At 34.7% G+C, this 18,828-nt stretch overlaps 2 protein-coding genes across 3 annotated transcripts in view; both read left to right on the top strand.

The window, feature by feature from the left end:
* LOC128172666 (neurogenic locus notch homolog protein 2-like) overlaps window positions 1-18,828 on the top strand; it is an 86,511-nt gene that overhangs the window by 51,545 nt on the left and 16,138 nt on the right. The gene's annotated exons all lie outside the window — the stretch shown is intronic.
* On the top strand, window positions 13,961-17,197 carry LOC128172653 (mucin-2-like). 2 transcript variants are annotated; one of them, XM_052838430.1, is made up of 5 exons: window positions 13,961-14,373; window positions 14,456-14,497; window positions 16,226-16,359; window positions 16,506-16,708; window positions 16,862-17,197. In XM_052838430.1, the coding sequence occupies exons 1-5, from the start codon at window positions 14,331-14,333 to the stop codon at window positions 16,875-16,877; spliced, it is 438 nt and encodes a 145-aa protein (XP_052694390.1). In that variant the 5' UTR covers window positions 13,961-14,330; the 3' UTR covers window positions 16,878-17,197. The 2 variants fall into 2 exon arrangements, with proteins under 2 accessions (XP_052694390.1, XP_052694389.1); XM_052838429.1 differs by adding an exon at window positions 14,626-15,546 and having other exon boundaries at window positions 13,961-14,497.

Below are 18,828 nucleotides of genomic sequence, written 5' to 3'. Positions count from 1 at the left end.
CGTACTTAAACACATTGTTTTTTTTGTTAAGTCGTTCTTGAAATGGTTAAGGGTTTTTGGTTAAGTCGTACTTAAAAACATTCGGATTATGTTAAGTTGTACCAAGAATCATTCGATTTTTTTTTTATCTTTTTGTACTTAGGTTTCTTTGTTACTAGATAAAGAACTCTGCTTCTTAGACGTACTTCTAGCGTTGCTTTCGACATTAGCGGAAAACCCACTCGTTGCTTTGCAACGAGCTTTGCTCTAGTTTATTATTATTATTTTTTTTTTCCCCTTTTTTTGTCCACAAAATTTCTCAGAGATGGCTGGATAGATTTTCTTGAAATTTTCAGGACTAATAGAAAGTGTTAATATCTCGAGGCGTTTTTTTCATTTTGTCAAAAATCATTTCCGGTCGTCCGTTTCCTGTCCCGCGTTGAAAAAGCTTGTACATTCGAGATCTCAAAAACGGTAGAGACTAAAACATCTAAACTTTGTGGGATGATAGACCTATAGTTGTAAATGTGTTTAAACTATTTTGTTTTGTTCGTCGTAACTTCCGGTCGTCACCGGAAGTACTTCAAAATTAACAAATTTTACGCATTAAATTCCTTTTCAATAGAATAAATATTTAAGCAAAAATCTACACAAAAGTAATCTTTGCGATGTTATTTCAACAACAAAATTCCACTTCCGGTGAGATATCTCAAATATCTCAGGTAGCTTTTTTGAAACACATTTTGTACAAACGAGATATCAGTGACTATAAGAGATCAAAGCACAAGACTTTTATGGATGATAGACATTTGATTGAGGATGTGTTTAACCGGTTTCATTTTGTCTTCCGTCACTTCCGGTCCACGCAGGAAGAGTTCAAACAAATCGAGTTGTTTATCAATTTAACTTTTTGTCTTTGATATCTGTAGTGTGCTTGATGAACAATAAAATGCAAAGGGAAAGTATACAAAAAATAACTAATAAAATTTACATTAAGCACTTCCGTTTGTCCGTTTCCTGTCCCGAGACAAAAAACCTTATTTCGATAAGATCTCAAAAACGGTGACAACTTGAACAATAAAACTTTGTGGGATGATAGACCTATGTATGTACATGTGTTTATACTATTCTGTTTTGTTCGGCGTAACTTCCGGTCGTCACCGGAAGCTCTTCAAAAATAACTATTTTTACGCATTAAATTCTTTTGCCATAAAATAGATATATAAGTATAAATCTATACATACGTTATCAATGCAATGTTATATCAACAAAAAAATTCTACTTCCGGTGAGATATCTCAAATATCTCAGGTAGCTTTTTTGAAACACATTTTGTACAAACAAGTTCTCAGAACTATAAGTGATCAAAGCGGAAAACGTTCATGGATGATAGACATTTTATTGAAGATATGTTTAACCGGTTTCATTTTGCCTTCCGTCACTTCCGGTCCACACAAGAGGAGTTCAAACAAATCGAATTTTTTTATCAGTTTAACTGTTTTTCTTTGATATTTGTAGTGAGCTCGATGAACAATAATGTACAAAAGACAAGTATACAAGAAATATTTAAAACAATTTACATTGAACACTTCCGTTTGTCCGCTTCCTGTCCCGAAACAAAAAACCTTTTTTCGACGAGATCTCATAAACGATGTCGACTGGAACAATCAAACTTTGTGGGATGATAGACCTATATATGTACATTTTTTTAAACTATTTTATTTTGTTCGGGGTAACTTCCGGTTGTCACCGGAAGCACTACAAATAATGTTTTTTCTTTATTTGTTTCTTTTACATGAAATGAATATATCAGTATACAATCTTAGATGCGTCATCTTTATAATGTTAAATTTTCAAATAACTGTTCCTTCCGGTGAGATATCTCAAATATCTCTATGTAGCTTTCCCTTTTACAAATTTGATGCCCGCAAGATTTTTGTCACTGTAAGTGAATGAGACACAAAGCTTTCATGAATGATAGACATTTGATTGATGATATGTTGAGTGGGTTTTATTTTGTCAACTGCCACTTCCGGTTTTCACCGAAAGGATTCAAATAAATCATATTTTTAACAGCCAAACTTTGTAACCTCTTTTGTTAGTTCGGCATTACTTCCGATTGTCACAGAGAGTACTTCAAAAATTGATTTCTTTTTCAATCTCGTTGTTTTACGTGGAAGTAACGTCTGGATATATCATTTACAATACTTATCATATTAACTATTTTTTCTGTGTAAGAGAAGCAATGTCTACGGTAAAATTGATTCATGTATATCAAAACGGAAGACCTTTTTGTTGCTTTTGCAACAAGAGTCTAGTTTATTATTATTATTTTTTTTTTTCCCTTTTTTTGTCCCCAAGATTTCTCGGAGATGGCTGGATGGATATTTTTGAAATTTTCTGGAATGAAAGACAATGATAATATCTCTAGGCGTTTTTTTCATTTTTTCAAAATTCATTTCCGGTCGTGCGTTTCCTGTCCCGCGTTGAAAAAGCTTGTCACCTCGAGATCTCAAAAACGGTAAAGTTTTGAACACCCAAACTTTGTGGGATGATAGACCTATAGCTGTAGATGTGTTTAAACTATTTTTTTTTTGTTCGTCGTAACTTCCGGTCGTCACCGGAAGCACTTCAAAAATTATTATTTCTACGCATTAAATTTATTTTCCATAGAATAAACATAAAACTATAATTCTATACATAAGTTACCTATGCGATGTTATATCAACAAAAAAATTCTACTTCCGGTGAGATATCTCAATTATCTCAGGTAGCTTTTTAAAAACACAATTTGTACCCGCGAGATCTCAGAAACTATAAGCGATCAAGACACGAAACTTTCATGGATGATAGACATTTGATTGAAGATGTGTTTAACCGGTTTCATTTTGTCTTCCGTCACTTCCGGTCCATACCGGTAGAGTTAAAAAAATCGAGCTGTTTATCAGTTTAACTGTTTTTCTTTGATATTTTTTAGTTAGATAAATGAAAAATAATGTACAAATGGCAAGTATACAAGAAATATTGAATACAATTCAGATTGAACACTTCCGTTTGCCCGTTTCCTGTCCAGAAACCATAAACCTTATTTCGACGAGATCTCAAAAACAGTAACGACTTGAACAACCAAACTTTGTGGGATGATAGACCTATGTATGTACATGTGTTAACACTATTTTGTTTTATCCGGCGTAACTTCCGGTCGTCACAGGAAGTACACCCAATTTTGATTTTTTAAAAATATTTTGGTTATTTAGCATTGAAGTAACATTTAGCTATAGAAATACAAAAAGTCTTCTACACATGGTAAAAAAAGTTCTACTTCCGGTGAGACATCTCATATATCTCAGATAGCCTTCTTTTTTAAAAACAAAGTATAAATAAGATCTCAGAAACTGTGATAGATCAAGACACAAAGATTATATATATTATATCCATTTTTTGTTTACAAGATAACTGGATTTTTTGTGCAGATTAATACATGAGGAACGGAAGACCTTTTTGTTGCTATAGCAACAAGAGTCTAGTTATTATTATTATTTTTTTCCCCTTTTTCTCTCGTGAATTTCTCAGAGATGTCTTGATGGATTTTTATAAAATTTTTAGGAATGACAGAAAATAAAAAGATCTAGAGGATTTTAATTAAAAATGTTCTAAATTCACTTCCGGTCGTCCGTTTCCTGTCCCGCGACAAAAAGCTTGTCACCTCGAGATCTAAGAAACGGTAAAGACTTAAACATTCAAACTTTGTGGGATGATAGACCTATAGCTGTAGATGTGTTTAAACACTTTTGTTTTGTTCGTCATAACTTCCGGTCGTCACCGGAAGCACTTAAAAAATATTTTTTTTTACGCATCAATTTTTTTGTCAATAGAATAAATATATAAGAATAAATCTATTCATAGGAAATCTCTGCGATGTAATATCAACAAAAAAATTCTACTTCCGGTGAGATATCTCAATTATCTCAGGTAGCTTTTTTAAAACACATTTTGTACCCGCGAGATATCAGAAACTATAAGCGATCAAGACACGAAACTTTCATAGATGATAGACATTTGATTGAAGATGTGTTTAACCGGTTTCATTTTGTCTTCCGGTCCATACCGGAAGAGTTAAAAAAAAGAGCTGTCTATCAGTTTAACTGTTTTCCTTTGATATATTTTAGTTAGATAAATGAAAAATAATGTATAAAAGGCAAGTATACAAGAAATATTGAATACAATTTAAATTTAACACTGCCGTTTGCCCGTTTCCTGTCCAGAGACCAAAAACCTTATTTCGACGAGATCTCAAAAACAGTAACGACTTGAACAACCAAACTTTGTGGGATGATAGACCTATCTATGTACATGTGTTAACATTATTTTGTTTTATCCGGCGTAACTTCCGGTCGTCAAAGGAAGTACACCCAATTTTGATATTTTTATCATTCACAATAATTTTCGTATCCATTTTTTATTTATGTTAGAGAAGCAATGTCTTACAGTTAAATTGATACTTCTATATCAAAACGGAAGACCTTTTTGTTGCTTTTGCAACAAGAGTCTAGTTTTAATTAAATTTGGTGTCAAAACAAGTTTGCTGTAATTGCATAGTTCTGCCTGTTTCTTGCCCCCCCCCCCCCCAAAGAGTTTATATATCTCTGTACAAATGGAAAAAAATAAAACAGAAGGTGTTAGAACTGCCTTGTGAATCTATATTTCTTATAAAAGCTTGTGAAGGTCAGCCTCTTAAAAAAATTGAAAAAAACCCAGAAAAATATGAATAACTAGACACGATCTCGTTGCGAGCAACGAGGAGATCTTCCGTTTGATTTTAGAATTTGTTCTATCTTGATTTTGCTATTTAATAGTTAAACATGATTTAGAATAAAAAAAAACAGAGTCTACATTCTAGGGGGCCAGATACTATTTTGTTACAGGTGTAAGAGCTTTGTTCAACAAGTGTTTAGAATTCGTCACTGTTCTTGAGATATCTTAGAAGAAAAAGTTTTAGGGGCCGGTCCCTTATCTCCTTATTGGAGCCGCTGAACCAAATTTTGAAGATTGCATGTTGTTAAGTACATCATTTTTAGCATCTTTTCTTCTAAACTGCATTTCAAAATATTTTTTCTTTTTGAGATATAGGTGGTCATAGTTTTGGACTCTTGACCACTAAAAAACCCTCATTACATAACACATGACATTACATTGCTTGGATACATAATTGTAAGATAAACATATTTGCTTCTATAGCCTTTCACAAAATATCCCTCAGTAAAGAGCTACAGATGAAAGATTTAAGAGCCCTTTGGTCCCCTAATTTGAGGGGCCAGCCCCTTTTTCTTGATATCAAATAAAAGGTCATTTAAATTTCAACACATTTTGTTTAACAATTGTTAAGAGATTTGTTACCGTTCTTGAGATATATAGGAAAGAACGTTTCAGGGGCCGATCCCTTAACTCCTTATAGGGGCAATTTAACGAAATTTTGAAAATTGCATATTATTTAGTACATCATTTTGACTATCTTTACTTCTATACTTTATTTCAAAATATATTTCCTTTTTGAGATATGGGTGATCAAAATTCTGGACTTTTGGCCCCTTAAAACCCCTAATCACGTAACACACGATAAAATCATTACATTGCTTGGATAAATAACTGTAAGATAAACATATTTGCTTCTATAACTGTTCACAAAATATCCCTCAGTAAAGGGCTACAGATAAAAGACTTTGGAGCCCTTTGGTTCCCTAATTTGAGGGGCCAGCCCCTTTTTCTTGATATCAAATAAAAGGTCATTTAAATCTCAACACATTTTGTTCAACAAGTGTTTATAAATTTGTTACCGTTCTTGAGATATATAGGAAAGAACGTTTTAGGGGCCGATCCCATAACTCCTTATAGGGGCCATTTAACGAAATTTTGAAAATTGCATATTATTTAGTACATCATTTTGTGCATCTTTACTTCTATACTTTATTTCAAAATATTTTTCCCTTCTGAGATATGGGTGATCAAAATTCTGGACTTTTGACCCTTAAAAACCCCTAATTACGTAACACATGATAAAATCATTACATTTATTGGATACATAACTGTAAGATAAACATATTTGCTTCTATAACTGTTCACAAAATATTACTCAGTAAAGGGCTACAGATGAAAGACTTTAGAGCCCTTTGGTCCCTTAATTTGAGGAGCCAGCCCCTTTTTCTTGATATCAAATAAAAGGTCTTGTAAAAATTAATCTTTTTTGCATTACAAGTGTTAAAAAAATATTTTTCAGAAAAGAGACAAACTAAGAAAACCAGTAAAAATTACGACTTTTTTTAATCTCAATTTTTGGGACCAGGCGAGCTTAAACGCCTTTTGAGCATGACAAATATGAACGCCAAATAGCACATCTACAATCTCTTGTCTACAATCCCTGAAAGTTTGAACTCAATATCTTTTACCGTTTAGGAGGAGATCCCTGGACAAGCCGACCCTCTGAAAATCGTTAAAACGTAATTTTCTCAAGAACGGAAATGACGTCATCAAAATAAAAAAATGTATATTAAGTTCGGATTAATATCTATTAGATCTGAAAGTTTCACGAAAATCGGCTGAGCCATTTACGAGAAATCGTCTGCACAAATTTTGTAAGAAAAAAAATAATAACTAGACACGATCTCGTTGCGAGCAACGAGGAGGTCTTCCGTGCGATTTTTTGAAGGTTATATGACCTTGACTTTGATATTTGACCCTTTATCTTCTTATCGGGGCAACAACAACAAAAATTGATGGTTGAATTTTGTTAGGAACATCATTCTCAGCATTTTATTCTATATTGATTTTCAAAATGATGCTTTTTAAAATATTTGTTCTGTTTGAGGTATGTTATCAACGGTTTGTACTTCTGGCCCCTTAAAACCCATTAAAACCCCTTAATACGGAACACATGATAAAATAATTATACTAAATTGTTAAATAAATGTGAGATGAACATTATTGCTTCCTAAACTTATAACAAAATATTTTTCAGTAAAGTGCTATGGAAGAAAGACTTTAAAACCCTTTTGGTCCCTAAATTGAAGGGCCAGCTCCTTTTTCTTGGCATCATACGAAAGTTCGTTTGATATTAAACATATTTTGTTCAACAAGTCTTTAGAAATTCTTTGCCGTTTTTGAGCTATCTGGGATATAATGTTGTAGGGGCCGACCCCTAATCTCCTTATTGGGGCCAGATAACGATTCTTTTTTGGTTGAATATTGTTTAAAACATCATTCTAAGCATCTTTTATTCTATATTGCTTTTCAAAATATTTGTCCTTTTTGAGATACATTCGATCGAAGTTTCTGACTTTTGACCCCTTGAAACCCCTAATTACGTAACGCATAATAAAATTTTTATAATGTACAGTTTTATTAGTGAAAGATGAACATTTTTGCTTCTTAAACATATTACAAAACATTTCTCAGTAAAGTGCTATGGAAGAAAGACTTTAGAGCCCTTTAAGCCCCTAAATTGAAGGGCCAGCCCCTTTTTCTTGGTTTCATACGAAAGTTCTTTTGATATGAAACATATTTTGTTCAACAAGTGTTTAGAAATTCTTTGCCGTTTTAGAGCTATCTGGGATAGGACGTTTTAGGAGCCGACCCCTAATCTCCTTATTGGGGCCAGATAACGAAACTTTTATGATTGAATATTGTTTAAAACATCATTCTAAGCATCTTTTATTCTATATTGCTTTTCAAAATATTTGTCCTTTTTGAGATATATTCGATCGAAGTTTTGGACTTCTGGCCCCTTAAAACCCCTAATTACGTAACGCATAATAACAATTTTATAATGTATAGTTTTATTAGTAAAAGATGAACATTTTTGCTTCTTAAACATATTACAAAACATTTCTCAGTAAAGTGCTATGGAAGAAAGACTTTAGAGCCCTTTTGGCCCCTAATTTGAGGGACCAGCCCCTTTTTCTTGTTATCAAACGAAAGATCTTGTAAATATAAATTTTATTTGCTCTATATGTTATGGTAAAATATTTTCAGGAAAGGAGATAACGAACGAAAACCATTAAAAATTACGTTGTTTTTTCAAACTCCATTTTCGGGTCCAGGCGAGCTTCGACGCCTTTGAAGCCAGACAACCATAAATGCCTTTAAACACATCTACAATCTTTTGTCTACAATCCCTGAAAATTTAAATTCAATATCTTTTTTCGTTTAGGAGGAGATAGCAGGACAAAATGACCCTCTAAAAATCACTAAAACGTCAATATCTCCCAAACGGAAATGACGTCATTAAAATAAAAAATTATATATAAGCTTTTTATCAATATCTACAAGATCTGAAATTTTCACGAAAATCGGTCGAGTCGTTTTCAAGAAATCGCTTGTACAAAAAAGCGTAAGAAAAAAAAAATAATAAAAGGGAAAAAGAAACAAAGCAATAACAATAAGGTCTTCCGTTGGAAACGGAAGACCTTAACTAGATATCAAATAAAAGGTCATTTAAATCTCAACACATTTTGTTTAACAATTGTTAAGAGATTTGTTACCGTTCTTGAGATATATAGGAAAGAACGTTTCAGGGGCCGATCCCTTAACTCCTTATAGGGGCAATTTAACGAAATTTTGAAAATTGAACATTATTTAGTACATCATTTTGACTATCTTTACTTCTATACTTTATTTCAAAATATATTTCCTTTTTGAGATATGGGTGATCAAAATTCTGGACTTTTGGCCCCTTAAAACCCCTAATCACGTAACACACTATAAAATCATTACATTGCTTGGATAAATAACTGTAAGATAAACATATTTGCTTCTATAACTGTTCACAAAATATCCCTCAGTAAAGGGCTACAGATAAAAGACTTTGGAGCCCTTTGGTCCCCTAATTTGAGGGGCCAGCCCCTTTTTCTTGATATCAAATAAAAGGTCATTTAAATCTCAACACATTTTGTTCAACAAGTGTTTAGAAATTTGTTACCGTTCTTGAGATATATAGGAAAGAACGTTTTAGGGGCCGATCCCATAACTCCTTATAGGGGCCATTTAACGAAATTTTAAAAATTGCATATTATTTAGTACATCATTTTGAGCATCTTTCCTTCTATACTTTATTTCAAAATATTTTTCCTTTCTGAGATATGGGTGATCAAAATTCTGGACTTTTGGCCCTTAAAAACCCCTAATTACGTACCACATGATAAAATCATTACATTTATTGGATACATAACTGTAAGATAAACATATTTGCTTCTATAACTGTTCACAAAATATCCCTCAGTAAAGGGCTACAGATGAAAGACTTTAGAGCCCTTTGGTCCCTTAATTTGAGGGGCCAGCTCCTTTTTCTTGATATCAAATGAAAGGTCTTGTAAAAATTAATCTTTTTTGCATTACAAGTGTTAACAAAATATTTTTCAGAAAAGAGACAAACTAAGAAAACCAGTAAAAATTACGACGTTTTTTTAGTCTAAATTTTCGGGACCAGGCGAGCTTAAACGCCTTTTGAGCATGACAAATATGAACGCCAAATAGCACATCTACAATCTCTTGTCTACAATCCCTGAAAGTTTGAACTCAATATCTTTTACCGTTTAGGAGGAGATCCCTGGACAAGCCGACCCTCTGAAAATCGTTAAAACGTCATTTTCTCAAGAACGGAAATGACGTCATAAAAATAAAAAAAAGTATATTAAGTTCGGATTAATATCTATTAGATCTGAAAGTTTCACGAAAATCGGCTGAGCCATTTTCGAGAAATCGCCTGCACAAATTTTGTAAGAAAAAAAAAAATAATAATAGGGAAAAAGAAACCGAACGAAAACAATAAGGTCTTCCGTTGGAAAACGGAAGACCTTAATAATAGGGAAAAAGAAACCGAACGAAAACAATAAGGTCTTCCGTTGGAAAACGGAAGACCTTAAATATACATTTAGGAGATACAAATAAAATGGAATAATACTTGTTGAGAATTCACTAATTATAGTACATAACATACAGTCCATTTCATCATTTGGTTATATTATTTTTACACGCAGTGATTTCGCGCTGGCTGTGGCGCTGTTACGTCACACCGTGCATCAACTCTCGCGCAAGTTCATAGTGCGTAGGAATACAAGGTATATCCCCTGATATTTGAGAGCATGTTGGTTTTAAGTGTTTCTGTGTCCTATATAGTTGAATGAATTTACAGTTAATATACTACAGTCGTTGGATAAAAGAAAGAAACAAATTGTCTCATATTGGAGTTTGAGTCTGACATCATCATTATTATTTTATGCAGTCTATGATTTTCCTAAAAGTAATGGTGGTTTCAATCAATTGATAAAAGAGGCGTCTAGATTTCAATCCTGTCTGTTTCGGTCACTAAGGTTCAACCAATCAACAAATGGGGCATGATGATATTGGTCCTGTTAGTTTTTATAGATCTATGAATTACATGTAGCTAGTTACTTTCTATAGAGCTATAAATAAACTAAAGTTTCCGTTAGAAATAGAGAGAATCATAATCGCTCCATGTAAATATAGTCATATCAAACCCGTAAGCCATTATGGCCCTTCAGGCCTTTGATTTGTTGAATAATTTCTCGGGTGCAGATACACTTTGGTATTGCTTTTTGATATTCAAATTTTAGCAGACACTTCCTCTGTTCAACCCTCCTTAAATCAAATATGTCGCAGACCAGTCGACCGTACAACACACAATTTCAACACGTACATACTCTCAAACTGTCACAGCGACCCCATTTACCAACATTGATTCCACACTTACAATCCATATCAGTACCCCGCATACTTTGACATCAGACATCACTACATCACATCATACGGGCACCGCAGACAGCAGTACACTGTCTACTCGACCCACCATTTTCTGGCCGCACAGTGTATAGTACACGCAAACTATCATCATTTCTACTTTAATTACTATCATTTTTAATACATCACTTTTAATACATCACATTCTATCAACATCAATACTGATAGAAACATAGAATAAACTCTCATTTATATATCCTCCGTCTTACCGCAAAGACATGGAAGAGTACTTGAAAAAAATATGGTATGATCCTGCTCATCCTGGGTCTTTCGCGGGACCCTCAAAGTTGTGAAACAAGAGGGTAAATTTAACGTGGGTATGAGTAAAATTAAAAAGTTTTTACAAAACCAAGATGCTTACTCCTTACAAAAGAAAGTACGCAGAAAGGGATTTAAAAGAAGAAGAGTCGTGGTACAGGGATTGGACTACCAGTGGGAAGCTGACTTAGCGGATGTTCAGAATTTGTCCGAACACAACGATGGCATCAAATTCCTTCTCGTGATTGTTGACGTGTTCTCTCGATTCCTGTGGGTTCGTCCATTGAAAGACCGAAAAGCCAAATCCGTTATTGAAGCCTTCAAAGATGTGTTGGTGGGACCGAGACGCCCCAGAACCATTCGAACTGATAAAGGATCGGAATTTTACAACCGTTTTTTACAACAGTATCTCAAAGACCAAGGAATCAAAATTGTTTATGCCTTGAATGAAACTAAGGCCAACTTTGCCGAGAAATACATTCAGACACTAAAAAAAAGATTGTATCGATATTTCACTCATCTGCAAAAATACAAATACCTCGAGATCTTGCAAGATGTAGTTCGATCGATCAACCACACACCGAATCGATCTCTAAATGGGCGCAAGCCGGCATCTGTGACCAAAGAGAACGAAGATGAGGTGAGGTTAGATGCTTACCTGGTTCGACAGAAAAAAGAAAAACGACAGCTTCCCCTGAAGAAATCCTCCAAGATGAAAAAGCGTTTACCATATACCTTTAAAGTGGGAGACCAAGTTCGAATTACGCATTTACGACATCTGTTTCAGCGGGATTATGATCAAACGTACACTGAAGAAGTGTTTGTGATTCGAGAAAGATTTGTGTCTCAAGGCATTGCTATTTATAAATTAAAAGACCTAGCAGATGACCCGATTCAAGGTACATTTCATGCGAGCGAACTGCAGAAAGTCTTAAAAGACGAAAAGACAGTCTGGAGAATTGATAAGATTTTGCGCAAACGCAAAGTTCGCGGGAAAGAAGAGGTATTAGTGAGGTGGCTGGGATGGCCCAAGAAATTTGACAGTTGGATTCCTCGCTAACGCTCAGCGGCCGGGGACTTATCCTCCACGGGTGGAGAGTCCACACTGAGGAAAAAACAAGAAAACGAATAAAAAGTAGGAATATAGTCATCGTCAATTTAAAGAGTATTGTTTTACTAAATGGACAGCAGACAATGACCTCTCTACAATTGTCTTTTGTAGTTTTGGAAATAATAATACTTACACAGTGTCTGCCATGAAGGCACAGTCCATCTCTTTTCTGTGAGAAAATGGAAAAAGGACATACATTTAGTTTCTTAAATATATATATATATATGTGTGTGTGTGTGTATCAACTTTTAATAATAATCAGGATCACAATTAGATAATTCTTAGAAATCACTCACATCAAACAGACAGGCTGTAAAAAAGGTTTAAAGCAATATATAAGTGTCATGTTAATATTCAGATACACGCATATAATTCACGATAGGTTTTCATTAACACGGTAGTGACATGTTAGTGAGTTTTACATTAAAATATGTAATTTGTGTTAAAAATAATAATAAAAAAAACAAACCTTTGACTTAAATTGAATTCTTCCAAAGAGGTAGATCTTAAACAGAAAAATCGACACTAAGCATACAAATTAAAGATATATTTATGAGTATACCATATGAAAGCAATATTTTAAGTATGTGAATGTAGTTATAAATACCATAAAGTTAGTTTTCATCACATGTATTACTCACGTGATAGGTGTACTGAAATGTAAATGTTAAAGAAATTTGTAAGAACAGAAAGAGTGTTAAAAGCCATAAGAAGAGGAATAAAAACCATTTTAATACATTTTACAAAATATCATACCTTGCTGCTCGCTTGTTCATTACGGCATCCTTTCTTTAAATAATAAATAAAAATGATAAATAAAATTATCTGACAAGTGTAAAGTAAATTCCAAATTTCATCATTTTTGTTCTAGCACTCACGAGCATGGTATATTTTCAATCTGTGGAAGTAGTGTTCGAAGTCTCCCTTCGATTTTTGTGATTTCTTCCACAATTTCCCGCTTTTCGGCACAAATACACCTCCTTAAACATAAATATATATATTTATATATATATATAGTCAATAAAAATTTTTAAACGGAGTGAGCCCACATAAAAGTATATTAAACTATTAATTTGAAGTAATACATACAAGTCCATTTTGGAGAAAAAAAGACGTAATTTTGGGGTGTTTCCTCCGTTTTATACAAAAAACTCATGTGATTTTTTGGATGTATCTCATTGGTAAATTTTCGATACATACCCTCTTTTCACCACAAATAATTTTGTTTAAACAAATCCTTAAAGTGTGGAATTACGTTCAACAAAGGGGGGGGGGGGGGTTAACTGGTTTTTACGTGATATGAATTAAAAAACCATTTACTCAACTGACATTGAATTGCGCAAAAAAAAAATCAAAAATGGAGTATTCACATTAAATTTGAAATTTTCCATCAAATTGAGTAACGACCTTTAGCGATACATCATCACTTTAAAAGGTGATCAGGGTAACCTGACATCACCTTACATAGCTATGCGGGTCACACATTGAAATGTTCCATTTTTCTCATTATTGGTGTCAACTCTAATCAGTTAAACAAATACGTTGCGTGAACTTTAAGTAAAATCATACACATACAAATCATTTACATTAAATTCATTCAAGTAACAACTTAAACCGCTCATTTCAACATGTTTTGTTTTATACTTTGTGCTCTTCTAATCGGAAATATAGCAGCGTGTGATTTTTATCAACCTACTGCCTTAGGTTCACATTGCATGGGTGAAATTGTTTGTCCGACACACACTAAAGTTGTAACTGTACAGTGTAATGTGAAACAAATTATTTCCAGTGAGCCCATCGGACAGTTATTAATTAATGGACAGTGTGCTTCCATTGAAAATTTTGTACATTTTTGTTTTAACAATAACATACGGGAAATTGTGATGCTGGAGGCAAAGTCAGAACCTCTCATTTGTTCAGGTAATTTTTTGTTAACAAATCGTTCTGTCCTAAAAACACACTCCGTCTTCCAAAGTGTAGGGGGGGGGGTCAGATAAAATCATCCTTTCTATCTATCTTTTCTTTCTTTCTCAAACATCTAAGGGTACCGTCTCGTGGGAAAACTCCGCCTCCTATCCGATTACACACTTTCAGCCAATCGCTACCTTGTAAAATACTGCTGACTACAAAGGAAAGTGTGCGCGACTCGTGATCTCAGATTTCATTTCGTAACGATGCCTTGCGAGCTAGTGAACGGGAATCCTATCTGTCCGCCAGGTACATATCATAATTGCATAACTTACATGTGTTCAATACGATGATATGATTACGTTTTTAATTGAAATAATTATGATTTCAGAAGTAACACCATCACCCCAGATGCCTGGGGAAACAGACGAATGTAAGTCATTATTTGTTGAGTTAGTTTTGTTCTGTCCTCGTTCCTTTTTTTCGTTATCATGTTATTTTATTGTTATTTTGGAATTTTGTTACTGTTTATTTTTTCCAGTTATTTAATATTTACTGTAGATACGAGTTCGCACCGTTCAACTTCGACGGGTACAACAATCGTCATTGATCGGACACAACATTTTAGTTCCACACCAATGCCTACTACTCAGCTACATACTCAAACATCCATTTTTTACAATACACAGTCATCAATATTTTCCCGATTTCATGAACATACTTCCACTCCCGTTATTACTTGGTCTACTATACACGCATCCACCCCCCCCCCCCCCCTCAGTACTCAGTCTAGGACACGTGTGCATATATCCGTCCCCCTCAGAACTCAGTCTTGGGCACCCTTAACCACCACCCTCACTACTCAGGCTAGAACACATACCACCACCCCCCTCACTACTCAGGCTAGAACACATACCACCACCCCCCTCACTACTCAGACTAGAACACATACCACCACCCCCCTCACTACTCAGGCTAGAACACGTACCACCACCCCCCTCACTACTCAGGCTAGAACACATACCACCACCCCCCTCACTACTCAGGCTAGAACACATACCACCACCCCCCTCACTACTCAGGCTAGAACACGTACCACCACCCCCCTCACTACTCAGGCTAGAACACGTGCCACCACCCCCCTTACTACTCAGGCTAAAACACGTATCACCACCCCCCTCACTACTCGGCCTAGAACACGTACCACCACCCCCCTCGCTACTGAGGCTAGAACACGTACCACCACCCCCCTCGCTACTCAGGCTAGAACACGTACCACCACCCCCCTTACTACTCAGGCTATAACACGTGTGATCACCACACTCATTAATCAGACTAGGATACATACCACCATGCCCCTCACTACTAAGGTCAGGACATTCCTCACTACTCAGGTTATGACACATACCACCACCCCCCTCACTACTCAGGCTAGTGACCAGACTTCCACCTACAAGAACACTATCACATCGAATAATCAAAGTAAATATGTTTATTTTTTCTTTAGCTTCTTAATTCTTCCCATATTTATTTTCCTGTGTTGCTTTATCTACTGTCAAAAAATAAAAATAAACACCAATTAACTCTTCCAGATGATTTTCCAATGAATGTGATTATTGACAATTATGATGAAATACAAAATGATAATGAAGACATTATTTTTGAGTGGAAAAAATCTTTAAGAGACATGAAATCCATGAAAACAAATGAAACTTGGATTTAATTTTTTGTTTTGTTTGTATATAATATATTAAAATTTTCATGTGAAATAAAGATTGCCTTACCTTTAATTTGTATGCATTGCATGTTATTAATTTTTCATTTCATTGCATTATGTCTTAATTTTATTTCTTCCATGCTTTTTTTTTGTACTAATTCCTGTTGCAAAATGGTTTGTGCATATAAGTAACTGAGTCACTCAATATTTAAGAAAAAAAAAATGTATTGATTGGATCCTGTTTTAGTTTTTTTTAGCATGATTTTTTCTTTTTCTGCATGATATAATAACACCTGTTGCAGCAAGTCATATATATGTAAGTAACTGAGTTACTAAACTATTTTTAATATATATATATATGTATATATATTCATGTGTTAATATTTTAGATGTCATTCCATACATTTTTTAAAGGAGAATTAATTTTATGTTCCTTTTTTTCAGATTTTGAGATAAGTGTCACCAGTCTAGTGTTGGCCCTCCTCCTCCTCCTTGGCTGGGTCATCAAGACCCTCTTCCGGAGGTGGGCCCGGATCAGGAGGAGGAGGAGAGGGGACACTGTCCCTAAAGAGACAGCTGTAAGTAATAATTTGTTTTACATTCATATTTTAAATACCTTTATTATACAATCTGTTACATATTATTTTAAGATTGTGTATTGAGGCTTCCTCTAAATAAAATGTTCCATCAATGTATCCTAAATTTTGCATTTGTTTTATATTAGATGGAAATGGAGAGAAGAAGACAACCACCCCCACCACCCCAGATGGGTCCCTTTCCACGCCAGGCAGTAAGTACAGTACCAACACCCCGGGCGGGGGCCACACTACACCCACCCCGGGCGGCACCCTGCCCCGCTCCTCGAGTGGCCCCCACACCACCACCAGCCAGGGGTGGTGGGAGATACCACCTCCGTCCTGCTAAGAGGTAAAACTACTTCTATTTCTTTTTACTCTGTTTGAATTTTATATATGTAAATATATTTTTGTTCTTTATGATTTCTTTCTGTTTTATGATCAAGTGTGTGTATTTAAATTCTGATGTCTGACCTAACTTCATATATTTTTTCTTATTCATTAGACCAAGAACTGAGTGATTCAGAAGATAGTGTAGTAGGAATGGAAGTCTCCATTGGCGCAAATCTAGCCTTGACTCATTGTGAGACTGTAAATTTGATTTCAGAAGATACTGAAATCACAAAATATCCCCGTTGGCGCAAATCTAGCCTTGACTCATTTGTGAGACTGTAAATTTGATTTCAGAAGATACTGAAATCACAAAATATTCCCGTTGGCGCAAATCTAGCCTTGACTCATTTGTGAGACTGTAAATTTGATTTCAGAAGATACTGAAATCACAAAATATCCCCATTGGCGCAAATCTAGCCTTGACTCATTTGTGAGACTGTAAATTTGATTTCAGAAGATACTGAAATCACAAAATATCCCCATTGGCGCAAATCTAGCCTTGACTCATTTGTGAGACTGTAAATTTGATTTCAGAAGATACTGAAATCACAAAATATCCCCATTGGCGCAAATCTAGCCTTGACTCATTTGTGAGACTGTAAATTTGATTTCAGAAGATACTGAAATCACAAAATATATTCTGGTTTAATTAAAAGTGTAATAACATTGTTTTATTTTTTTCTTTATTATTTAGTCACAGTAAAAACCTTTAGCCACATATTATACTTGTCAAACATGACCCTCGTATTAGTACCATATTTGCCTTTAAATACTTTATGAATGTAACTTTTAATTTCTTTACCGAAACATCTTTTTACAGGTGTAAATTTTAAAGTATATATTTTGGTTCAAATTCTTAAAGAGCACATCGATCTTTTTCGTGATAAAATGACATCTATTTTGAGTCAAAGTGTAATCAGATTCGTTGTAAAAATGAATCTTATTGTTAACAGGATTGGAGAGGATGCCTAAAAGTCTGCACCACGCAATCATATTTACTGAAGCCAAACAAATAGTATTTTGTGTGTGATAGATTACTCATTATTCTAAGGTCGACTCGAATTCTTGTATTATATAAAAAAGCAATTTGAAATAAAATACGCTTTTCATGGGTGTCAACCATCATTGTAGAGGCGTACCGTAAGATTTATGAGTTTGCTATAGACATAAATACCATTATATATATAAAAAAAATGTTCCTATCATCACTTTTTTCTATTGTATGAGATCATTCTAGGTCAACTGGGGTCAGACGCACACTGTGTCATGTCGTAGAGGACTTATCTTGAAACTGTGTCGTTTTTTGTTTATCGGTGTACTGGAAAGATACTAGAGTGATTGCCCTTTGTACGTATGTGACATGATACCATGATCATTTTTACTCGTCCATTCATTGTAAATTTTGTTTTCAGTTTTTTTTACGCATTAGAACAGTGACCCCATTTCGGTCATTGTTCAGTCCCCCCAGGGTATCCAATTACCATTTCTAAGGGTGACCCCATTTCGGTCATTGTTCAGTCCCCCCAGGGTATCCAATTACCATTCCTGGGTGACCCCATTTCGGTCATTATTCAGTCCCCCCAGGGTATCCAATTACCATTTCTATTGTTCTCAGAACAATAGGTCTTTTGTTCTCTACCCCCTGTATGGTCGCTATTACTACTAAGTGAATTGTTTTTTAAGCAATTAGACACCATAAAGAGGGTGACAGGAACATATATATAACTTTAAAACACTGTTTCAAAATATTTCGACCGTGATACCGGTTTTCATCAGTCGCTGTTTATTGTCTAAAGCAACACAACGTAGAACATATATATATATATTAGACTTGCCTAGATGACCGAGTGGTCAACGCGGTGGGCCGCTCACTGCTAGGAGAGTGGGTTTCAAAGGTCGTAAGTTCAAGCCCCAGTCGGGGCAGAGGTGGAGCTCAAATGTAAGTGAATTTCGTCCGTGCAGGTATTTGTCATATGTGTGTGTGTGTTTGTGTGTGTGTGTTATTTATCACTTCAGAGTTTCATAAAACAATTGAAAGATATACGCGAAATTCGCTGCCTTCATCCAGTGTTGACTTAT

The sequence above is a fragment of the Crassostrea angulata genome, chromosome 2, assembly GCF_025612915.1.
Source record: "Crassostrea angulata isolate pt1a10 chromosome 2, ASM2561291v2, whole genome shotgun sequence".
Lineage (NCBI taxonomy): Eukaryota > Metazoa > Mollusca > Bivalvia > Ostreida > Ostreidae > Magallana > Magallana angulata.
The sequence above is the reverse complement of the archived record's forward strand: the minus strand, read 5'-3'. Positions and strand labels throughout refer to the sequence as shown.

What these genes read in the sequence shown, in the direction of transcription:
- LOC128172653 (XM_052838429.1), top strand. Translation starts at nt 14,419, where the DNA reads ATGATTACGTTTTTAATTGAAATAATTATGATTTCAGAAGTAACACCA. An exon ending in GCCTGGGGAAACAGACGAAT is followed by an intron (nt 14,498 to 14,625) that starts GTAAGTCATTAT and finishes TATTTACTGTAG; the next exon opens with ATACGAGTTCGCACCGTTCA. An exon ending in TATCACATCGAATAATCAAA is followed by an intron (nt 15,547 to 16,225) that starts GTAAATATGTTT and finishes CCTTTTTTTCAG; the next exon opens with ATTTTGAGATAAGTGTCACC.